The sequence below is a fragment of the Pan paniscus genome, chromosome 12, assembly GCF_029289425.2.
Source record: "Pan paniscus chromosome 12, NHGRI_mPanPan1-v2.0_pri, whole genome shotgun sequence".
In the NCBI taxonomy this organism is placed as follows: Eukaryota; Metazoa; Chordata; class Mammalia; order Primates; family Hominidae; genus Pan; species Pan paniscus.
Window position 1 is genome coordinate 54,891,617 of NC_073261.2, and position 25,308 is coordinate 54,916,924.

At 49.4% G+C, this 25,308-nt stretch overlaps 1 protein-coding gene across 15 annotated transcripts in view; it reads right to left on the bottom strand.

Annotated features, from left to right (window-relative positions):
• The window catches only part of DYSF (dysferlin), a 234,636-nt gene that overhangs the window by 188,032 nt on the left and 21,296 nt on the right, over positions 1–25,308 (bottom strand). For all 15 annotated transcript variants that reach the window (XM_063594854.1, XM_003808180.8, XM_003808176.8 and 12 more), the window contains exons 2-3: positions 16,569–16,624; positions 15,529–15,620 (exon numbers count right to left, since the gene is read on the bottom strand). In XM_063594854.1, coding sequence (XP_063450924.1) covers positions 15,529–15,620; positions 16,569–16,624 — 148 coding nt within the window. The remainder of the gene's footprint in view (positions 1–15,528; positions 15,621–16,568; positions 16,625–25,308) is intronic.

The window sequence follows — 25,308 nt, forward strand, 5'->3', positions numbered from 1 at the left end:
AATCAGCTCTATCTTGGCAGCCAGCACGATGAATCCGTAGGGCAGTTACATCAACTAGGTACATATTAGGACACTAGTCCTGTGGGGTAGGTACTGTTATTAGTTGAGTCCACCTCACAGACAAGGAAACTGGGACTTGGGAAGGTGTTTGACTTGCCTGATTTCACACAAATAACAAGGCTGACAGAGCCTGAGGCTTTGCTTTGAACTCTACAGTGAGCCTCCTGTGCCATCTTAGAGGCCCATGAGTGCATCATGAAAGAAACAGAAAGGTCATTGGTTTGTTTAATCCGTGGGAAGGGGAGCCCAGTCTATATATTTGACCTGGCCCATATTTTTTTAATCTTATGCCAAGCTATATTTTTTGTATTTTTGATGCTTTGACATCTGGAGCCTTGTTGACCTTGGAAGCACTCTCTTCCCACAATTCCTGGAGATGGTAAAGGACTCCTCACTTGCCAGCAGGCCTTTCATATGCAAACCAGCCACTCTGAGACCATACCTCACACCTCCTCCACAGCCTGTCACACTCAGGGCCCACATTCCCCTGTCCTAAGCACCATAGGGCCAGGTTCCAGCAACTCAGGACAGCCCCTACTGTCTATGTCTGTACATAGACAGCTATATGTCTACGTGTAAGTGTGCCCAGAGCCCACAGAAATTATTCAAACTGGCCAGTCCCCAGGCCTGTTTACCCTGCCTCGCCCATTCCTTCCCTTGGAAACCACAATAAAGGCGCTTGTCCCTGTGTTCCCCTCGCTCTCTCTGCCTCCTGATTGACCCCTGCACTGATTCTGGCACTGACCCCAGCACTTCCCTGTGTGGCCCTGCACAGCGTGGCCTCCCACTCTGCTGCCCAGACTGGTCTCAAACTCCTGGGCTCAAGGGGTCCACCCACCTTGGCCTCCCAAAGTGCTGGGATTACAGGCATAAGCCACCATGCCCAGCCTTGAGTGGCCATTTTAAAAAGCTTTTAAAAGCTAATTAATTCTATTTTTCAGATGGGTTAAAGTATCATATGAAGAGGAGGCTGGGAGGTCTAATAGTCTACACTATGCAGGGATGGCATTTGGAGTTTTCAGGAGGTGGCCTTGAAGGCAGGGCCCTAAAGAGGGAGGGGAGGTGGAAGAGAAGGTGCACTGAGGGTGCAGCTCTGCATCACGGTAGCTGGCAGAGACCCCAGAGAAACAAGTGGGTCAGAGAGAGGCAACCCTGTGGTGGGATGCCTGAGGACCCAGAAGAGAGCCACCAATGAGAGTGGTCTCCATGCCTCCACACCCACAGTGAACCCTTCTCTTCCACCTCTCCTCCCTCTTTTAGGGCCCTGCCTCCACGCCTGCAGAGGGTAGCAGAGCCCCTGCCCCAGTGACTCCGGGCCTTCCCCTATGTCAGTGGCGGTTTAAGCTGAAGAATGTGGGTGTGCAGGAACCATGGCTGGGGCAGCCTAGAGGACCACGGCCCCTGGTGCTGAGAGCCATGTTAGCTGCAGGAAGATGGGAGGAGTGGGTACGGCTCAGACTGAAAAAGAAGTGGACAGGAGACAAGCTACCTTCTCCCAAATGCCCCAAAGGAAAGTGATCCAGAAAGGCTGGCAGGCCACATAGCTCCTGTTCTATTGGGTTCATGGAACAGCCCAGGTGGTTGACCCTAGGATGTCACACTCACCAACCCAGTGTTTTCAAACTGTACCTTTCAACCTACAGCAACACTTTGAAAATGTTCTTTCTCTCAACTATCTTCCAAAAGTATTAATCATTCAGTGATTTAACAATAAGAGCCCTCAAGTCATCCTACCATGCCAGAAACCTAGCCCTGCAATCTGACCAGCTGCGTGGCTGGGCACACATGACATAAACTTTCTGAGACTGTTTCCTCATCTGTAAAAGTCATTCATTCATTCATTCAACAAATATGTAGTGAGCACCACTCATGGGTCAGGTACGGTTGTAGGTACTGGGGATACTGATGAGAATAAAATGGACAACCCACCCTGCACTGTTGGAGCTTGGAGGAAATAATGCATACTTCAGAGAGTTCTGGTAAAATTTCAGTTAATGCACCTATCGCCCCCCACATGTGCCTGGAACCTAGATAGAACTTGGTAGGTGTCAGTTCCCTTCTTCCCCTCCCCACTCACCATGTTCCTGTGCTTCTCTGCACATTCCCATCCCACCCAGTGACTGTCAGCACCACATTAGACCATGACTTGAAGTGCTGCCATATGCAAGAGGGTTAGATTTCTTTTTGATCATTCCTGAGGGTAGAGAAATAAGATCCTCAAAATGTCAGGGAGAAAAACTGTAGCCAATAGAAGGAAGGACTTTCTAATGAATAATCCAGCCCCAGAATGGGTGTCTGTCTCACTCCAACACTGTCTATCAAGGATGGAAGAGATGAGACACCCAACCTAATGACCCAGAGGTCTTTCAACTCTGAGAGAATGGCCCTGAGCCAAGGGGTGAGACTCAAGGCATGAGTCACCAAGGCACAGTGCTAGGCACAGGTAGGGATCAATGCGTGGTGGCCCTGGGGTTATGCCAGCACCACTGTGACCACAAGAGCCTCACACAGCCTAGCCTGGTACATGTGGAAGGAGTGCTGGAGATGAAAATCAGCTCATACCCATCATGGTAAGGATTGGATCAGGCAAGGATCATCCATGGATGCTAAGTTTAGGGGGACATCTTGAGAAGCAGGATATTTGCACCATCTTCAAGTACATCTTAACAAACTTCAAGGGGGAGAAAAGAACTTTAAATATGCAATGGAAAAATCAGACAACACCTTGACCAGGTGATTGAAATTAACGTTCCCCAGTAAGGAACATCACGTGCCTCCAGATCCGGAGATAGACACAGCATCACTTAGACAGTGTTCTGGCCAGGGATGAGTAACCTAATCCAAGCTTGAATCTAAGCATGAGAAAACATCAAACAAACTGCCACGAAAGTTGTCAGAATAAAAATGGAGTCGCTAATGTTAAGAAAACCCTAACAAAAAGAGCTAAGGAAGGCCATGAAGAGAGGGTTCTCATGCTTGTATGCCTGATAACAAAAACCCTCACAAAAGACTGCAAAAACACAGTCTTGCACAAAGGCTATAACAGCCTTACTCAAAAAACACTTCTGCAAGAACATCTGCCCACTAATTACCAGTCCAACCTTGGACCAGAATCACCCTTGTAATTGATTTTTATAGCCAAGGATAATATTTCAAAATAATTATGTAATCCTCATTATTTTCCTCTAAAAAACCTTTGTGTTTCTTTCTTTTTTTTTTTTTTTTTTTTTTTTTTTTTTTTTTTTTTTTGAGACAAGTATCACTCTATCACCCAGGCTGTAGTGCAGTGGCACGATCTCAGCCCTCTGCAACCTCCACCTCCCGGGTTCAAGCAATTCTCCTGCCTCGGCCTCCCAGGTAGCTGGGACTACAGGCGCATGCCATCACGCCCGGCTAATTTTTGTATTTTGAGTAGTGACGGGGTTTCACCATGTTGGCCAGGCTGGTCTTGAACTCCTGACCTCAAATGATCCACCCACCTTGGCCTCCCAAAGTGCTGGTATTACAGGCGTGAGCCAGCGCACCCAGCTGAAAACCTTTGTGTTTCTTTACCTCCTTAAATACTCATATGGTTTACTATGGCATGCATATTCCCATGGCTGGCTCTATTCCCTCATAAATATCTTTTTTCTCTGTTCGTTATTTAGGTTGACATCCCAAATGAGGAACATTCTATTAGAAAAAAGGGATAGTATATTATTCAAAACTGTAAATTGTCATGAAAGACAAAGACTATGGAAACGTTCCAGATTAAAGGAGGCTATGGAAACATGACTAAATTCAATATGGACCACAGGCTGAATCCCGCACTGGGGGAGAGGGAAAGGGAAATTGCTATGAAATGAAAAACATTATTTCATCCATTAACATGACTGGAATACAAACAATATATTAGATAAAAGTATGGTATCAGCCAGGTGCTGTAGCTCCCTCCTGTAATCCCACCACTTTAGGAGGCTGAGGCAGGAGGATCCCTTGATCCTAGGAGTTCAAGACCAGCCTGGACAACATAGTGAGACCCTGTCTCTACAAAAAATATATATATATTAAATTAGCCAGACGAGGTGGCTTGTGCCTGTGGTCCCAGCTACTCAGAAGGCTGAGGTAGGAGGATGGATTGAGCCCAGGAAGTCAAGGCTACAGTGAGCCTTGTTCAAAGCACTGCACTCCAGCCTGGACAACAGAGTGAGGCCCTGTCTCAAAAACAAACAAACAAACAAAAAAGTATGGCATCGTGTTAAATTTACTGAAGTTGATAACTGTGTCCCTACTCTTAAGAAATATACACTGAAATATTTAGGAGTCAAAGACCATGATGAATATGACTTACCTTCAAACAGGAGTAAGAGAAAGAGGGAGAAACAAGAAGGGAGAGAAGAGAGAAAGAAAAGGGAGGGGGGGGGAGGAAGGGAGATAATAATAATAAGTATAATAAAACATATATACTAAAACTAATGGAGTAAAATGTGAATAAGTATATCTGAGTAAAGAATATATGGATGTTCTTGTACTATTTTTACAACTTTAAATTTGAATTAAAAAAAATGTTCCAGAAGGGTTACCATGTATCCATTTCTCATTCTTGCTTTGAAATGAAGAAAAGCGCATGCCAATTAAAACTATATATGTATTGCGAGTAACTCATCACTGACTCACTGTATCTCCCCCTGGTTAGCGTCAATGAGCCAGGTGACAGGAAAGTGAGAGAGCCCTGTCCTGGAAGGAGACACATGCCATACAGGGGAGGAAACACCTGTCCTCTGAGCCCCTCCAGCTCTCCGCTATGCGTGCCAGGCAGTGAGGGGCAGGAAACAGGGAACAGCAGGACATTCCACAGCCCCTGAGTCCCCTGGCCTCTGGCAGCCTTCCTGCCAGTATCTGATTCCCCAGGGCCTGCCCAAGGGTAACTCTAAATAGTTTTCCACTTCAGTCTAGAGAAAGACAAAAGAAAAATGATTCTGAAAGCCAGGGATGTCCTGGATAGAATCCAGGGCAAAATATAGTCATAAAAATCCTTGAAAATAAGGATATGGTCAATGCTTTCGGGCCTGCTGAAAACAATGAGGCAGTGAAGGGTAAATAATCCTGCCCAAAACAGCCTCCCAAGCATGCCAGAAGCGGGGGCTGGCAAACCAGCTTGCCAAAACCAGAGGCCAAGCCTATGCCTTTTCCCAACTTCTAACACAGCAAACCGCCACTCTGCCTTTATAAAGGTCTGTGTGCTATGTATGTTCATTGCAGCACTATTCACAATAGTAAAGACATAGAATCAACCTAAATGCCCATCGATGATAGACTGGATAAAGAAAACGTGATACATATACTCCCTGGAATACTATGCAGCCATGAAAAAGAATGAGATCATGTCCTTTGCAGGAACATGGATGGAGCTGGAGGCCATAATCCTTAGCAAACTAACCCAGGAACAGACAACCAAATCCCAAATGTTCTCACTTATAAGTGGGAGCTAAATGATGAGAACACATGGGCGCATAGAGGAGGACACACACTGGGACCTTTCAGAGGGTGGAGGGTGGGAGGAGGGAGAAGATCAGGAAAAATAACCAATGGGTCCTAGGCTTAATGCCTGGGTGAGGAAATAATCTGTACAACAAACTCCCATGACACAAGTTTACCTATGTAAGAAACCTGCACCTGTACCCTGAACTTAAAAATTTAAAACAAACAAATAAAGGTCTGTGTGCACACGTGCACCTCTGGGTAAATGCCTGTTGCCATGTGAGTGCAACTGACAGGTGAGAAGCAGAGAGAAAAAAGTTTTATACAGATAGAACAGAATGAGGGTTAGTATTCCTAATAATATTCCAAATATATGTAATTATTATGAATTAAAAGGAAAAGACGAGCAACCCAAAATACAATGATTGGCAATCACAAAAGAAGAAACAGAAATGGGCAATCAGCACACAAAAGATGCTCAACTTTACAAATGGCCAAGGAAACACAAATTACAACTTTTTTTGGTCCGTTCTACTAGCAAAAATAAATTAGGCACTTTATTGCATTGTTGGTGGACATTAATTGGGACAACATTTTTGAAAAGTAATTTGGCAGAATCTACAAAAAATGTTATTTTCTTATACCCTTTGATCTAGTAATCCCACTTCTAACGACCTATCCTAAAGAAAAAAATAGCATAAGAACATAAAAATATTTGGATAAAGATGTTTACTGGATAATCATTCGAGAGCAAGACATTGGAAAGAAACTAAATATCAGTCAATGAGAGTACAGTGGGGTAAATTACGGTGCACACATACCGCGGAATACCACATAACCATTTAAAAATGTGATGAACTGACCTGGGAAAGAGTCAATGATGAAGTGATAAAAGCAAAGTGCAGACCAATACATATAGCATAATTCCATTTTTGTATAAGTAAATGAGTATGCATGTGTATAAACAGATGTCTGTAGATAACTTAGGAAAAGTCCAGAAAGATATGCACCAGGCCGGGCGCAGTGGCTCACGCCTGTAATCCCAACACTTTGGAAGGCCGAGGCAGGCGGATCACCTGAGGTCAGGAGTCCAAGACCAGCCTGGCCAACATGGTGACTACAAATACAAAAATCAGCTGGGCGTGGTGGCAGGCACCTGTAATCCCAGCTACTCCGGAAGCTGAGGCAGGAGAATCACTTGAACCCGGGAGGCAGAGGTTGCAGTGAGCTGAGATCGTGCCATTGCACTCCAGCCTGGGCAACGAGAGCGAAACTCTGTCTCAAAAAAGAAAGAAAGATACGCACCAAATCATTAACAATGGGCACCTCTGGAGAAAAGAGAAGAAATTCATGGGTAGAAGATGGGAGAACTTGTACTTTTTCCTTTAAAACTTTTTGAGAATGAAATGCACTTTTATACTTATAAAAATTACTTAGGTTTTTTAATACTTCCGTGAAATTTTTTGGTTGTTTTAAATTTAAAAAAATGCATGTGCACATATTATGCAATGCTAGTGCACACTCAGGTACAGCCAGGTGTCCATACGGGCCATGCACATAGTGTTCACATGTTTGTGTGGTTTACGTAAGTGCATCTATATGGATCCTGCTCCCAACAGCCCCCATATATTGCACCTTCAGTATTCCAAGCACTGAGCAGGCATTTGACACACATGCAATATATTATTTAAATTTCACAGCAACCTTGCAACATAGGGACTGCTTTTGCCATTGTCCTGATGAGGAAACGGTTTCAGAGAGGTCCAGGTTTCAGAGAGGTCCAGGTTTCAGAGAGGTCCAGGTTACAGACAGTGCCAGGATAGAACTCTGCTGACAGTGGGGTCCCTGAGCAAAGCCCCTGACCCTCATTCTCATTCCACCACCCCTGCCCTGCAAGCTCTGATGGACAGCCTGAGAATTAGAATACCTGCCCCTCCCAGTACAGAGCCCCTCAATCCCACCAGCACACTCCAGGTGTGGGAGACAGGCCTCAATTGGCCAGGCCCCCTCCCCAGGCGCCTCTGTCGTCTCCCATGCATGGCTACCCTGAAGAACTAAGAGCATGTTCAGCCCCTTCCTGGAAACCTCCACATTCCCTCAACAAATGAAACTCATTGTCATAGGAGGCATCAGGCCACCCTTGCCTCCGCCCCGATGGCACCAAGGCCAGGCTCAGAGATGGCCCTATGTCAGGAAGAAGATACACCATTCCTAAAATATCTCCTCATAATCTACTGCAGTGGCTGGACACCTACCATTAACACTTCTCTCTTTTCTAAGCAGAGTCTGAGCTATAAAGCAGCATCCCCCCAATTCCTAAAATAGAGTGAAACATGAAGCCATAGGCTGCCACCTATGCATTCATATGATTTGGTGCTTTTTCAACCCACAGCTGGCTAAGAGCAGCCTTTGCTGGGAGAGGGCTGGGTCAGTGGGACTTTGAGTGGTGGGGGCAGCAGAAGGAAGCACGGGGGGACAAGAGCAAGGCAGCAGTGCAGAACTAACATTTAGGGAGCCCCCCGTTGTGGCAGGTCCCTTGATTTGACACTCCCTAAGAATGGAAGAAAGCAAGGTTCAGGGAGTGTAGTGATCTGCCCAAGGCCACAGAGTGTTGCAGCTAGACCCTGGTTCTTCTCAAAGTCCACGCTTATTCCCCTGGGCCAGATCATCCAGCTCAATGTGGGGGTGGGAGGAGGAGCAGCTGAAGGAGGAAGGAGGAGAAGGAGCACTGGGGCTCAGGAAAGTTCTCGGGTTGTCTCCTGGGTCCCCTCCAGTTGCAGGCACCATGACTGATGCTCAGACCATGGGGAAGGGTGAAGGCAGAAAGGCATCTGAGTGCAGGTGAGAGGCCCCTCAGTGCCCACTTTACAGAGTCACCAGGTCGCTAAAAGATACAGAGTAGATCACACTATTCCAAAGAAAATGCCACTGTGAACACCTAAGAGAGCGTCTTTAAAGGCAATCCTGACTAGACCTCCTCCTATACCACTTGATTAAAGCAGAGAGGCTGGGGGCACGGTCAGGCTGGAGGGTAGAGTGACCAGGAAAAACACAGGGAGCCCACTCAAGTCTGTATCTCAGAGAAACGATGATTAATGCCTTAATATAAGGTGTCGCCTGTGGTATTTGAGACCTCCTCATTTAACAGGTTGTTCTGTATGCTTCCTTGTTGCATCTGGGCCCCCTGTCTTGGGGCCCGGTTAGGCCTGGGGTTAGTGAATCACTGCAGTCAAGGTGAGCATCATTTTGACCATGGTGCTTTGCCAGGTGGATGTTTTGACCCCATGGAGATTTTTGCTTCCATGTTTATATTTACCAAACATTTAAATATAAAAAACACCTACAGTAATTAATTTCCACTGAGAAGGCATTTTTCCAGAACAAATTAAATGAAGCCAGTTTAATGTGTTGATATGTTTTGCATACAGAGCAATTAAATTGTTTTCTTTTTCTCTTTTACCATCTTTATTTTCATTTTACCAAAATTCTTTTCATTGGGGACAATTAATCCCTGCTTAAATTTCCCAACACAGATTTGGCTCACAGATTTTTAATTTTTTTTTTTTTTTTGGTTGACATTAAGTTTTATCAAATATTGCTCCTTGCCATTTTGAGTTTTCTTTTGTGGAATTATTTCCACTAAGTCCAACTTCCCAGGTCAGTGTTTGCAGTTACCAACAGGATTCTTCCATCTGTTTTTCAGTTCTGTAACAATTTTACCATGTGCAGTTTCAGCCATTATTACTTGATGGTGATTATTTTGCCAATAATCACATACATAAACAATTACAAGAATGACCATTTCTATTTATTTCTTAGCTAATCCATGGAAAAATTGAGAGCAATTCCTTTCAGAAGTGCCAGCATCAGACCAGGCACAGTGGCTCACACCTGTAATCCCAGCACTTTGGGAAGCCAAGGCAGGTGGATCACCTGAGGTCAGGAGTTCAAGAACAGCCTGACCAACAGGGTGAAACCCTGTCTCTACTAAAAATACAAAAACTAGCCAGGTGAGATGGCGGGCACCTGTAATCCCAGCTACTCGGGAGGCTGAGACAGGAGAATCGCTTGAACCTGTGAGGCAGAGGTTGCAGTGAGCCGAGATCATGCCACTGCATTCCTTCCTGGGCGACAGAGCGAGACTCTGCCTAAACAACAACAATGAAAAAATGCCAGCATCTCTCTAACACAGTGAGTTCTCTACCCTGCGGGCACACTGCCCCCCTGCCATCCTGGGTGGTTTCCAAAAGTGCTGACTCCTGCAGCCCACTCCAGAGGTTCTTGTTTAATCAGCTTAGTGCGGAGCTCAGACCCTTATTTTTTTTTAAGCTCCCAGGTCATTTCTAGATGCAGCCAGGATGGAAACACTGTTCCAAAAATCTAAAGCTGCTCTGTCCAACACAGTAGCCACTAGCCACATGGAATTAATTAAATCTAAGTCATTAAAATTAAATACAATTTAAGATTCAATTTCTCAGGCACACTAGTCAACACAAAGACAACATTTCCATCATCTCAGAAAGTTCTAGTGGGCAGCGCTGGTCTAGAGTCCAGATCAGTGGCTCTCAGCCCAGGCTGCGCAACGAAAACACCAGCACCTGGAGAGTAGGTGATGCTGCACAGACCCTGCCCCAAACCAACGAACTCAGAACCTCAGCCAAGGCCCAGGCATGAGTGGGTGTAAAAGCTGCCCAGGTGATTCTATTGTGTGGCCTGAATTGGGAACCTCTGGGCTGAACATCCCAGGGGTCAAAACACCTGGTCAGGGACCTGGATCATCTCCCCTTCAGCTTCTCTCTGAGAAGCCCCGAGTAAACAGGAAATTGTCCAGTGCAGCCTGGAACAGGATCCCAGGACCACCCGCTAGGTTTGCCTGAGTGTCTTCCACCCTAAGGAGTGGAGCTTCCTTTTATGCGCATTGGAAACCTGATTTTAGCCAGATAAAGTCGATCCATCCCTGAAGTTGGCTCAGGGATCCTCGGGCTTAGGGCTGCCCCTCTCATGGGTTAATGGCATGCTGAGCAGCCCAGAGACAGTTCCCAGATGGAGATTTCCTTCCTGAGGCATGAAAGGATTCCCCAGATCCCACTCTGGGCCAGCAGACCACTCTGGTTTAACAAGATCACCCTAAATTGCCAGTGATCATCAGGGAAAACCCAGAAATGCCAAATGCCCCAGGAGCCATAGGAAAGAGAGGACAGTGGCGGTGAGGATGGTGAGGATCGAGGAGGGGCAAGAGAAGGAGGAGAGAAAGAATAAAAGGAGGGGCACAGGAAGGAAAAGAAGCAAAGCAGGAGACACAGAGACAGAGTGACAGGCTGTAAAGAATGAGGGAGGCTTGAGGGGAAATCTAGAAGCAGAGAGAGCCAGAGGGTGGAGGTGGGGAAGAGGGAGGGGAGGCAAGGTGGAGGGGGACTGAGAGGGTTAACAGATGCAGAGGGCTGTGATCCCCTCACTTGGAAGAGGATGAGGTTGGACAGCGGGGGAGCTCACAGAAGACACGCGCAGGATTCCCACAAACAAAACGGGTGGCTGCATGATGACTCCGGGGACCCTCACTGGAACCCACCAACTGGAGAGGCCTGAGGACAGTTGCAAGGCACAGCCACCTAACCCTTGAGTCCCTGTTTGCTTCCTGACACAACAGGCAGGACTGGAGGGCAGTGAGGAGGTCTTCAATTTAAAATGCTCATTGAAGGGCTGGGCACGGTGGCTCACGCTTGTAATCCCAGCATTTTGGGAGGCCGAGATGGGAGAATCACTTGAACCCAGGAGGCGGAGGTTGCAGTGAGCCAAGATCGTACCACTGCACTGCAGCCTGGGCAACAGAGCAAGACTCCATCTCAAAAATAAATACATAAAATGCTCATTGAACTGGATTCCCTGAAGGTTTTTCCTTTCCTTTCAAAATTTAAAATGTCATGCGTTCATTCTTTTTTTTTTTTTTTGAGACGGAGTCTCGCTCTGTCGCCCAGGCTGGAGTGCAGTGGCGCGATCTCGGCTCACTGCAAGCTCCGCCTCCCGGGTTCACGCCATTCTCCTGCCTCAGCCTCCCGAGTAGCTGGGACTACAGGCGCCCGCTACCGCGCCCGGCTAATTTTTTGTATTTTTAGTAGAGACGGGGTTTCACCGTGTTAGCCAGGATGGTCTCGATCTCCTGACCTCGTGATCCGCCCGCCTCGGCCTCCCAAAGTGCTGGGATTACAGGCGTGAGCCACCGCGCCCGGCCCATGCATTCATTCTTGTTGCTCCCTGGTATGGTTTTCTTTTTACACTTTTGGAATTTGTATTGCTGCTTGTCTTTGGTTGTTTTCTCACATCCATGTGTAGGGTGGAAGTACTTTGCCATCTGGTCATGGGGTGGGGTGACAGAATTACCTTGCAGGTACCTGTGCTCCCTCCCCTGAGGCAGCGCACCTGCCTGAAAACAGCTGAGGAGGCCACACATCCCATGTTCTCCTGGCACAAAGCCAGTGATCTTGGCTCACTGCAACCTCTGCTTCCCGGGTTCAAGCGATTCTCCTGTCTCAGCCTCCTGAGTAGCTGGGATTACAGGTGCCCGCCACCATGCCCAGCTAATTTTTGTATTTTGAGTAGTGACGGGGTTTCACCATCTTGGCCAGGCTGGTCTCGAACTCCTGACCTCATGTGATCTGCTGCCCTCGGCCTCCCAAAGTGCTGGGATTACAGGTATGAGCCACAATGCCCAGCCATGGAGCCAAAATTCTATCATTTCTTCTCATGACAGTGTTGCTTTGGCATATTCTGAGAGTCCTCAAGTATTTATGAATGTACGTGCACATTTCAATCTAGTTTAATTAAGACAAGTTTTAATTGCTAGAAATCTGAAACTGAGAAAAATGTTTGGAAAAATCAAAAATTACATTTAAATGTTATAAGAAAGGTGTTTCTGGTAAACTGGTGAGGTTGGTGAATTGGCTGTCCTATAAACTGATCTTTGAGGACCTGATTTCTGGCACACAGCCTTGCAGTGAACTGCTCACATGGGGCACTGCTTTTTAGGGAGGTAGCTGCCCCCAGGAGCTAGAGAACACCCACAGGGGCCAATGGGAGGACCCCAAGGTTCGAAGCTTCCCGTTCCCCATATGACCTCTGCTCCACAGAGCCAGAACAGCCTGCGTGTGGCCCTCACTTACTGTTACCCTGAGGGCTAGCCCGGCCCTTGAATTGGTCAAAAATATGTTCACAGCTCTCATTTTGCCTTTGTGGTCTTAGAAATCTCCCTACAGAGAACTAATTTTTAAAAAATTGAACTTCCGGAGATAGAGTAGAATCCAGAGGCAGGGAAGGGTAGCAGGGAGAGGGGGATAAAGCAAGGTGGTTAATGGATACAAAAACACAGTTAGATGGAATGAATGAGTCTAGTATTCCCTAGCACAATAGGGTGACTACAGTCAACAATAATCTATTGTATATTTTAAAACAACTAAAAGAGTAGAATTGGAATGTTGCTAACACAAGAAATGATAAATGTCTGTGGTGATGGATACTCCAGTTACTCTGACTTGATTGTTATACATTATGCCTGTGTCAGAGCATCACGTGCACCCCATAGATATATACAACTATTATCTACCCATAATAATTTCAAAAATTTTTAAAGGAAATCTCTGGCCAGGCATGGTGGCTCATGCCTGTAATCTCAGCACTTTGAGAGGCTGAGCCAGGAGGATCACCTGAGGTCAGGAGTTCAAGACTGCTCTGGCCAACATGGAGGAACCCTGTCTCTACTAAAAATACAAAAATTAGCCAGGTGTGGTGGTGGGCACCTGTAATCCCAGCTAGTAGGGAGGCTGAGGCAGGAGAATCGCTTGAACCTGGGAGGTGGAGGTTGCAGTAAGCAGAGATCGCACCACTGCACTCCAGCCTGGGCCACAGAGCAAGACTTCGTCTCAAAAAAAAAAAAAAAAAGGGGGAAATCTCCCCACAGAGCCTGTAAAAATGCTGGATAAGATAATGAAAATGAAACATGTGCTTCTGCTGCATGACCTGCAGTAACCAGACTGTCCTGCCTCTGCCCCTCTAAACTCTGTCAACGCCGGCATTGTCAGGGGAACTGAACTCTCCAGAAGAGACCAACACCATCCTGGGGCTTCCAGGAGCCTCCGAGAGGCACATGGGGCTCAGTGACTATGAGCGTGTCCCAAAAACCTGCCTTCCAATCACAGCTCTGCCATCACTAGCCTTCAAGAAAGTTGCCCAATCTCTCAGAGCCTCAGTTTCCCCATCTGTAACGGTGACAGTTACAATAGTCGTGCCTAACTGATGGGAAAAGGTCTTGTATATAAGACAGCATGCGGCCAGACACTCAGCTGTGTGGCAGTTGTGTGACTTTGCTGCTATTCTCCTCAGCCTGGCATTGGAGACCCCCCTCTCAATTCTTCCCCACCACCCACTTCTCACAGGGCCGCACGTGTCGTGAGACTGAGTCCCACCTGTGAGGCCTGAGCCTGGCTGCCCGCCACATCCACACGCTGGAATACCCTCCCCTTCTGGCCTTTTCAAAGCCTACCCCTGCCTTCAAGTCAGTCTGAGTGACCCTCCTCCAGGAAGCCTTCGAGGACTGCCCACTGTCCAGGGCTGCTCCCTCCCTGATCTGCGGGTCCACCATTCATGCTTGTTAGCGGCTGCCTTGCCTTCCACAGTGTCTGCGTTGGAAGGTAGCTGAAATGATTCCAATCCCTGTCCCCCGTGCAGGTGGAGATGTCTGAGGTCAACAGCTGGAAGAGACGGGCCCAAGATGCCCTGGCCCACAGGCCTGGGCCCCACACCTTGCAGCCACACTTTTGGGGGCCCAGTGAAAGTGCCCCACCCTCCCCACACCATGCACCCATGGCCAGCACAGCCACAGAGAGAAGGTGGCAATTGGGTTTTTTTCTGAGTTTTTAACATTTCAAATTTTCCAGGTGTTTTGCAGCCGGAGACCCTGATTGCCCTTCCCTAGGTTCCTGAATTCTCATCCTCCCCAACCCCTTCTGCCCCACCCCAGGGCAACACAGCCAGGCTTTCAGGCCTCAGACACCACTGACCCAGTTCCCAAACAAAGGCTCCCCTGTGAGCAGGTCACAAAACAGCAAGCCCATCCCTGATGCTTGGGCCTAGACCTCCGTAAATGGCACTTGAAGCACGAACCCACTCCTGCTGGCATCTAACGCAGCTGCCTCCTCTCATGCCCAGCAGGGACAACCGGACTCCCACTCTGATGCTTAAGGCTCATCATGAGCAGTTTCATGTGCTGTGTCTCCCAGTCCACCCACAGCCCCAGTCCAAGACCCACCCATCTGCAGGTTGGGTTGAACTTGTCCACCCCACCACCTCCGTTTACAAGGCCCAGGGGCTCAATGGCAAGAGAAGGGATTCATCGCCTGCCTAGGGGGAGCCTGCTTTTGCCACCACAACTTTGATCCCGCCACCAAGAAACCCACCACTAGGTACATGAAAAACTCAGCAGAAACCCCAACACAGGGAAGCGCCCAGGCCGGGCTACTCATTTTTACTGTTCTGATTTCTAAACCACGAATCTTAACCTCTAGTCCTACCCCTTCCATGAAGCATTCCTGGAAAGCTCCCTGCTAGCTACAGTTTCACTTTGCCTGCCTGCCTGCCTCCTGCAGGGGGCCTCTGCCCTCACTGGCCTGGGCTGGGCCGGGAAAGAGAGCCCACCTCAGGGAGCCTCTGGGCTGGAGCAGCAGGCAGTGAGTCTTCCTGCTCCCTGGGGCACACACTGTCTGTGCAAATGCGTGGACACCTGATTCCAGCCCATCTTCCCTCCCCTGTAGCCTGGAAGCTCAGCTGTACCCATGGCTGAGTTCCTGAAGCCACAGCCAGATTCTCCCAACATCTATCACTGGGCCAGTCCCATGGGAGGAGGTGGATAAATGCTAATTGAAACCCCAGCTCCCTGGGGCCTGGGATTCTGCAGTCTGTATACTCCACAATCCTACCTGCACCTTCAAGCCATGGAGCACCCCCCTCTGGCCACCTTACCTGTTCCTCCCCATCGTCTCATGGTCTTTGACCACCACATGAAGCTCAGAGCCCTGGTCCAGGGGGATGCCCTTGAGGTCCCATTCAAAGCCCTGGAAGAAAAAGAGAAAAGGCATCTTAACCTATGGCCCTCTAGGAGAAGAGACTGTGTCTGGTTCACCTTCATGCCACCAGGGCACTGAGTAGGCATTCATGAATGATTCTAGTGGATAGGCAGATGGATCAATGGATGGATGGAAGCATGGATGGATGGATGGATGGATGGATGGATGGATGGATGGATAGATGAAGACCACAGCTCCAGAAATTCAGAGGTGACAGTATGAGCTGAAGACAGCAGAAGAGAGGAGAGAGGGCTTTCACAGGCCCCTCTCCCAACTCAGTTTCAACCCATCCCCAGGAAGCCAAGCCAGGAGTGTGGCTGGGAAAAAGTCAGGTGACCCTGAAGCATCCTCAAGGACCAAGATTATTGGGCTCATCCAGACGCCAGGCCCTGGTAGGCAGCACGAGTTAGTGCCATGTTGGCTAGGCCCCCATGACCCTCCTCAGAGCAAAGGCTCCCCTGTGCATCCGACCCCATCCATGCAAGGCAGCAGGGCTTCCAAAGGACGACCCGGGAGCCATGTATGCAGGGAGCTGGTTGAGGGGACAGGGGCTAGCAGGAGCCAGAGGAAGACCGGCCTCATCAGGGAGGGCTGTGGGGAGAAGGTGAGCTTTGAGCAAGGAAAAAGGAACAGCCTGTGTGAGAGAAACAGGCAGGCAAGAGAGTCCCTGAGCACCCTTTACCTGGCTGGCCAGAGCTGGGGGGAAACAGAAACAAAAAACATCTAGCTCCCCTCCATTTACCTAGTAGGCCAGGCCACCAACCCTCCTCCCAGGTTCCTAGAGTAAGAAGGATTTCGTTGGCAGGCTGGACCACCAGCCCCTCCCCACCTCAAGGACACTGCTGAGAAGGCACCTCCTCCACAAGCCCCCTAACTTGTCCCTGCAGACACAACTGCAGCAGACAGAGAGAAAAGGAAGGAGAAAAACTCACATACCTCATTCCATACAGGGTTCACGCTGTTCTTGATGACTTTGGTTCTCTTCTTCACCCCTACAAGAGACACAAAAGGGAGAATGGAGAGACACGTCCCGCCTTTCACCTTCCGCTGAGTTAGGCTCAGCTTCTGAGACCTGTGCTTCAGCTTGATCGCCAAGGGAAATCTTACAAAATCAACAGATTCCCTGAGAACCCGCCAGTCTGCAATGAATCCCCAATGCCAATCACACAACTTCCCCCTCTCAGCTCTGGGACATCAGAAACATGCTTTCAAAAGAAAGTACCCAGGCTGACTCTCCTTAATGAGTTTGTTATTGTTATTTCTGACTTTTTAAATAATTTTTTAAATTATAAATTTTCTGATTGTAGTATTATTTTTTTTAGAGACAGCATCTCACTCTGTTGCCCAGGCTGGAGTGCGATGGTGAGATCACAGCTCACTGCAGCCTCAAACTCCTGGGATCAAGCTATCCTCTCACCTCAGGCTCTTGAGTAGCTGGGACCACAGGCACACACCACTAGATCAAGCTGGTGTGTATGTGTGTGTGTGTGTGTGTAGACGGGGGCCTCACTATATTGCCCAGACGGGTCTCGAACTCCTGGCCTCAAGCAATCCTCCCACCTTGGCCTCCCAAAGTGCTGGGATTACAAATGTGAGCCACCACATCCAGCCTTCTAATTCTAACAATGAACAATCTCCCTAGAAAGTATTTCATTCCTCTTTTGAACAACATCCATCTCCAGAAATTATATGATTCCATCTATAAGAAATGTCCAGAATAGGCAAATCCATAGAGACAGAAAGCAGATTAGTTGTTTCCAGGGGCTAAGAGAAGGGAAAGGGAAGATAGAAATGGGGACGTGATTGATTAATGGGTATAGGGTTTCTTCTTGAGGTGACAAAAATGTTCTGGAATTAGATCATGATGATGGTTGCACAATATTGCAACCTAAAACCAATTAAATTATATATGTGGAAATTGTTCAAATGGTGAATTTTATGATATGCTAATTTTATTTCCATTTAAACAAAATCCACTGCACCCTCCAAGGCCTTGAAGGAGTCCATCTGAGGCAAGCTGTCCCAAGGAAGCTCTATGTGGCTGGGAGGGCTGGCTGAGGGAATGCAGAATGGCTCTGAGGTGGACAAGAAGAACTAACACTTTGATGGCTGAGAGCTGACCCACTGTGCCCCAGACGATGCACGGCAGAAGCCCTTCCTCTGGAGCAGTGGGCATGAAGGGGCAAGTGCCTGTCCCCAGTGAGGTGGGCAGGTGAGGCTTGAAAGAAAGGTGGCGAAGGAGACGCACAAGGAGACCCTCCTCCTAGGGTAGGTTCTACAGCAGTGGGCAGGAAGGTCATTTCCATGGAAGAGTCGTAGGCTGGGAGAAACAGGCAGGTGCTGCAGCCCCTGGTCCTTTACTGGGCTGGCAAGTGCATTTCTCTCTCTGGATGATCCACAAAACAAGGAGTTTGGACAGAGCTTTGGCCCTCTCTGCTTGGCAGCCCACCATGTGGACTGACAGGTCAGGGTGAGGGGTTCCCCCACTAAGCCCAGTAGGTCTGGAGACACATCTTCCATGAAGACACTGATCCACAGAAAAAGAGTGTTGAAGGTCCCAAAGAAGAAGAGAAGGCATTTAATGAAGCTTTGTTCTGCAGTGCCCTGGGCACTTCCAGTAAGCATCAGGAAAAGAAACGATGGGGCGCTCAACAGACAATTCAAAGGGTTCAGCCTGACACAGAACTTTTATTTGGGTCGGCTCTTAAAGATCACCTCATTCCACCCAACCTGTGCAAGACTCAGTGGAAAGCCTTTGGTCTACACCTGGATGGCTCAGCTTTCAGAGAGTCCTGCCTGGACCACGAAAGTCCCTCGAGCCTCTGGCCACATCTCCCAGGAGCCCCAGTAGGCTTTAGAGCCAAGCACATCAGAGTCCATCCAGCCTGGAGAGGTGCAGCCTCCTGTGGGGTCGGCCCCGCCCTGCCAGGTTCAGAGCCTGGAGAAGAGGAGGAGGGAAGCAGAGAGGGATCAAGGAGGCAGGCAAGGGGTGAGGGAGGATTTGAAGAAGAGGAGAGAGAAAAAAAGAGAGAGATAGCACGTGAGAGGGAGCAAAAGACCATCTGAGGGAGGGAGGGAGGCAGAGAGGGGCTCAGGGAGATTCTAAGGGAATTATCTTGTAAATATTTGCTCATTGTAGTGAGTCCCGCAGAGATTCCGATAAACCTCCCTCCGGGGAGAGGGGGAGCTCCCAAACTCCCTCTCCCACTGTGAATCACTGATCATGGAAAAAATCATGAAATTTGAAATCACAGGCCACTATAAAACACTTATTTCCTGTGATTCTTTGGGGCAGCAGTTCAAACTTTTTGGTCACAGGATGTCACTCTTAAAAATTATTGAGGATGCCGGGGCCGGGCGCGGTGGCTCACACCTGTAATCCCAGCACTTTGGGAGGCTGAGGTGGGTGGATCACGAGACCAGGAGATTGAGACCATCCTGGCTAACACGGTGAAACCCCATCTCTACTAAAAATACAAAAAATTAGCCGGGCATGGTGGCGGGCACCTGTAGTCCCAGCTGCTCGGGAGGCTGAGGCAGGAGAATGGCGTGAACCCAGGAGGCGGGGCTTGCAGTGAGCCGAGATGGCACCACTGCACTCCAGCCTGGGTGACAGAGTGAGACTCTGCCTCAAAAAAAAAAAAAAAAATTATTGAGGATGCCAAAGAGCTTTTATTTAGGTGGCCTGCATCTATGAATTTTTACATTAGAAATTATAACTGAAGCATTTAAAAATAATTATTTAGTAATTTTAAAATCACAATAATAAGCCCAATAAATATTAACATAAGTGACACATCTATAGCAAAAAAAAAAAACTATAACTTCCCAAAAAAGGAAAAGTGACACTTTTAGATTTTTGCAAATCTCTTTAATGCTTGGCTGGATTCTCATATCTATTAATACCTCAGCATTCAAACTGCTGAGACTCCTCATTTTGATGATGTCTATGAAGAAAATCCAACCAGATATGTAGTTGGAAAGGGAGGCCTATTTTAATACACTTTCAGATAACTGTGAATATCCTTCTTTGATACTACATCAAAACTCAACAAGTAGTAGTTCTTAACTTCTTAACAGTAAGTTGCAATGTGAAATCTGAAACCAGATCAATGAACATTTCGTACTCTGCTACATTAAAATTCATTGTTCTATCTTGCACTTTGAATGAATCTTTCACCCACGTATGATTCTGTAACAGCTGCATTGGTCATTTGGAAAATTTTTGTTCAATCAGTTATGTAGATCTTCCCAGATGTTGACACATTTCACAATGCCCTACCAAAAAATTACAGTCATTCATTAATGTCACCATCAGCCTTCTGTAAGCAGGTAGGGAGATTGAGCAATCTGCCTGCTTTACAGCTTTCTGTCTTACAGCCTGTTTTTTTCAAGCTCTGTGTAGTAGGCGGTCATCTAGTGGGCTAAAACCAGCTCCTGACAGAGCCCAGCAACTTACAGATGAACCCCAATGAACTTTCCTCATGACCATGCTAAAGCCTGCACCCCAGGAGACCTGTAGCTTCATTACCATAACATGTGACCTATGTGCTGGCACCATGACTCACAGCATCTGTGCCACTGGGAACCCTCCTCTACATGCGATGATGCACCCTCTCCCCTCTCCATTGCCCCACAAAACCCTCCTGTCACTTTCCCTCAGGGAGACACTGCTTTGTCCCAGTGCTCCTGCTTGTGACAAGTAATAAAATTCCTATTGATCAAAACCTGCATTCTCATGGAACGTCGTTTGTTACTCACCATGTGAACAAATCCCAGAGTTCTGGGGGAGTAACACTTTCAGTACTGGGAAGCTGGAAGTTACTTCTCAAAGTTTTCTAAAACTCCAATTTCTGCTTGAAAAGCTCAAATTTTTTGATTGGCAGCAAGTGGTATTTCAAGCCATTTTCCTTGAAATGGCAGGCTCACTCTTTCATTTTTAAGAAAATATCTGCCCAATGCCCAGGTCAAATAACTATAGTTTGTCAGTCATTCTTTTTTTTTTTTTTTTTTTTTTCTTTTTTATTGATCATTCTTGGGTGTTTCTCGTAGAGGGGGATTTGGCAGGGTCACAGGACAATAGTGGAGGGAAGGTCAGCAGATAAACAAGTGAACAAAGTTCTCTGGTTTTCCTAGGCAGAGGACCCTGTGGCCTTCCGCAGTGTTTGTGTCCCTGGGTACTTGAGATTAGGGAGTGGTGATGACTCTTAAGGAGCATGCTGCCTTCAAGCATCTGTTTAACAAAGCACATCTTGCACCGCCCTTAATCCATTCAACCCTGAGTGGATACAGCACATGTTTCAGAGAGCACAGGGTTGGGGGTAAGGTCACAGATCAACAGGATCCCAAGGCAGAAGAATTTTTCTTAGTACAGAACAAAATGAAAAGTCTCCCATGTCTACCTCTTTCTACACAGACACGGCAACCATCCGATTTCTCAATCTTTTCCCCACCTTTCCCCCCTTTCTATTCCACAAAACTGCCATTGTCTTCATGGCCCATTCTCAATGAGCTGTTGAGTACACCTCCCAGATGGGGTGGTGGCCGGGCAGAGGAGCTCCTCACTTCCCAGTAGGGGCGGCCGGGCAGAAGCGCCCCTCACCTCCCGGACGGGGCGGCTGGCCAGGCGGGGGGCTGACCCCCCCCACCTCCCTCCCGGACGGGGCGGCTGGCCGGGCGGGGGGCTGACCCCCCACCTCCCTCCTGGACAGGGCAGCTGGCCAGGCAGAGGGGCTCCTCACTTCCCAGTAGGGGCGGCCGGGCAGAGGCGCCCCTCACTTCCCCGACGGGGCGGCTGGCCCGGCGGGGGGCTGACCCCCCCACCTCCCTCCCAGACGGGATGGCTGGCTGGGCAGAGGGGCTCCTCACTTCCCGGTAGGGGCGGCCGGGCAGAGGCGCCCCTCACCTCCCGGACAGGGCGGCTGGCCCGGCGGGGGGCTGACCCCCCCACCTCCCTCCCAGACGGGGCGGCTGGCTGGGCAGAGGGGCTCCTCACTTCCCGGTAGGGGCGGCCGGGCAGAGGCGCCCCTCACCTCCCGGATGGGGCGGCTGGCCGGGCGGGGGGCTGACCCCCCCACCTCCCTCCCGGACGGGGCAGCTGGCCAGGCAGGGGGCTAACCCCCCCACCTCCCTCCCGGACGGGGCGGCTGGCCGGGCGGGGGGCTGACCCCCCCACCTCCCTCCCGGATGGGGCGGCTGGCCGGGTGGGGGGCTGACCTCCCCACCTCCCTCCCGGACGGGGCAGCTGGCCGGGCAGAGGGGCTCCTCACTTCCCAGTAGGGGCGGCCGGGCAGAGGCGCCCCCCCACCTCCCGGACGGGGCGGCCGGCCGGGCAGAGGGGCTCCTCACTTCCCAGTAGGGGCGGCCGGGCAGAGGCACCCCTCGCCTCCCGGACGGGGCGGCTGGCCAGGCGGGGGGCTGACCCCCCCACCTCCCTCCCGGACGAGGCGGCTGGCCGGGCAGAGGGGCTCCTCACTTCCCGGTAGGGGCGGCCGGGCAGAGGCACCCCTCACCTCCCGGACGGGGCGGCTGGCCGGGCGGGGGGCTGACCCCCCCACCTCCCTCCCGGACGAGGAGGGAGGACGCTCCTCACTTCTCAGACGGGGTGGCTGCCGGGTGGAGGGGCTCCTCACTTCTCAGACGGGGCGGTTGCCAGGCAGAGGGTCTCCTCACTTCTCAGACAGGGCGGCCGGGCAGAGACGCTCCTCACATCCCGGACGGGGCGGCAGGGCAGAGGTGCTCCCCACATCTCAGACGATGGGCGGCCGGGCAGAGACGCTCCTCACTTCCCAGAGGTGATGGCGGCCGGGAAGAGGTGCTTCTCACTTCCTAGATGGGATGGCGGCCGGGCAGAGACGCTCCTCACTTTCCAGACGGGGTGGCTGCCAGGCAGAGGCTGCAATCTCGGCACTTAGGGAGGCCAAGGCAGGCGGCTGGGAGGTGGTTGTAGCAAGCCGAGATCACGCCACTGCACTCCAGCCTGGGCGCCATTGAGCACTGAGTAAATGAGACTCTGTCGGCAATCCCGGCACCTCGGGAGGCCGAGGCTGGCGGATCACTCGCGGTTAGGAGCTGGAGACCAGCCCAGCCGACACATCGAAACCCCGTCTCCACCAAAAAAAAATACGAAAACCAGTCAGGCGTGGCGGCGCGCGCCTGCAATCGCAGGCACTCGGCAGGCTGAGGCAGGAGAATCGGGCAGGGAGGTTGCAGTGAGCTGAGATGGCAGCAGTACGGTCCAGCTTCGGCTCGGCATCAGAGGGAGACCGTGGAAAGAGGGGAGAGGGGAGAGGGGAGAGGGGAGAGGGAGCTCTATCTACCACACAGTCTTCTGTCAGTCATTCTTTAAAGTAAAAACAGTATTCCACGAAAAAAAAAAAAAGCAGCTAGTTCAGTTTGTCACTTAAGCAGTGACTCCAGTGCTTTTCCTGGAGACAATCATCATTTTGTGATGTGCAGCAGAGGTGCGCTATGCATACTTCCCATTTCATCACACAGAACATTCTCAACACATGTACAGGAGGATTCAAACTAATCCTTTTACTGCTTCATCAAGGACACTCTTAAATGAAACTGCCTTTTTATTTTTAACTGTGAGTGCATGCAATCTAAAAAACACAACAAGAAGCACAATTTAGTGCCAAGGCCTTTTTTTTTTTTCCTTGAGATGGAGTCTCGCTCCAGTCATCCAGGCTGGAGTGTGATGGTGTGATCTCGGCTCGCTGCAACCCCTGCCTCCCAGGTTCAAGCGATTCTCACGCCTCAGCCTCCCGAGTAGCCGCGACTACAAGTGCCCACCACCTAGCTTGGCTAATTTTTGTATTTTTAGTAGAGATGGGGTTTCACCATGTTGGCCAGGCTGGTCTCAAATTCCTGACCTCAGGTGGTCTGCCCACCTCGGCCTTCCAAAATGCTGGGATTACAGGCGGGAGCCACCACACCCAGCCTGCCAAGGCCTTGATTAGTGTTAAGGTGCCAGTAGCATTAGCTGCCATTGCTGTTGTACCATCAGTACAAATGTCCAAACAGTAAAAAAGGCAGATAGCCTCTTAGTGTTGTTGTGAAGGAGTTTTGACCTTCTGACCTGCTCAAAGAGTCTTGAGGATCCCCGCAGTTCCATGTACAACACTTTAAGAACTTCTTAGGGGCCAGTGAGGTCCTCACACTTGTAATCCCAGCAGTTTGGGAGGCTGAGGTGGGAGGATCGCCTGAGGACAGGAGTTCAAGACTAACCTGGGCAATATAGTGGGGCTCCATCTCTACAAAAAATTTTAAAAATTAGCCAGGTGTAGTGGTGCATGTGCCTGCGGTCCCAGCTACTCGAGATGCTGAGCTGGGAGGGTTGCTTGAGCCCAGGAGTTTGAGGCTGCAGTGAGCTGTGGTCGTACCACTGCACTCCAGCCTGGGCAACAGAGCAAGACCCTGTCTCTAAAAAATAAAATAATCTCTTAGGAAATTCATTTAACATTTCTGCCTCAATTTCATCATCATAATATCTACCTTATAAGGGGTTGTTGCAAAAATTACCGAGATAGAACGTTGAGGTGCCTGGCACATAGTATGCTGATTACATGTGAGTTTCCTTCCCCTGCCCTCCCCTCTGTGCCCACTCTGATGGATCTAGTGAACTCCTACTGACTCTTCAATACCCAGCACGGTTGTCTCTCCTCTGGTAAGACTCCCCTGACTCTCCCAAAAGAGGTAGCTGATCTCTCTTTGGTGCTCCCTAACCAAGCTGTGACCACATGTGCAGGACAGCAGTGTAGCAGTGTGCTTCTAGCTCTGAACCCCCAACTGGGCTGGGAGTTTCTGGTGGCAAACACCATGCCTTACTCACATTACTAACTGTAACCCTAGTCAATAGCGAGGTGGCCAGTAATCAGGTGCTGAATGAATGGGTCCTTTTCTTTCCACGTTGACTGCAAGTTGACTTCCTCACAAGAGGATAGAAGTGCTGTTTCCAGGGAACGCCCCAAGACTTCATTCATGGTGTGGCTGTTTGTCAGCGGAGGGAGGATGAAAGGAGGCGCCATGTGGGGGAAGGGTCCTGGCTGAACCACTTTGAATTCTGTGTGGCCCATATTGGTGTGGCTCCAGCAGGAGTCAGACACACCGCTTTGGAGTCACTCAACTAACAGCCACTACTATGTGACCTTAGGGAGGACTCATAACCTCTAGGCCTTGCTCCTCAGCAATCAGTGGATCATAATAAAAGTGTCTGCTGCACAGGGTTCTGAGGGGGCCTGAGATGCAAGCTACGTGTCCACTTCCCCTCCCCTATCACAGATCAGCTTCCTGTGACCTACAGGAGTAACATGGAAAATTCCATCTGCAGCCTCTCTTGAGTTGCACACTTGGAAACTCATTTCCTGGTGCTCCAGGCTTCCTTAACTGAGCGTTATCTGTGTGCCAAGCCCTGTGCTAAATATCTTTTAATCATTTTCCACTTCCTACCTTCCCTGTAATGAGGAGAACAAAAGCTCTCAATGAGATTTCACTAAGTCCTGGTTAGAAGGGCCAACTCTGGGACCCTCTGGGTAACATGAAGGAAGGGGTCACTCATGGGTGCTGCAGCCCCAAAGAGGAGAAAGAAAGAAACGAAACATTCACTAAGCACAATCACGTGATTTACAGGCACCAAGAAAAGGGAAGGCACATTGATAATTAGGAAACTGTT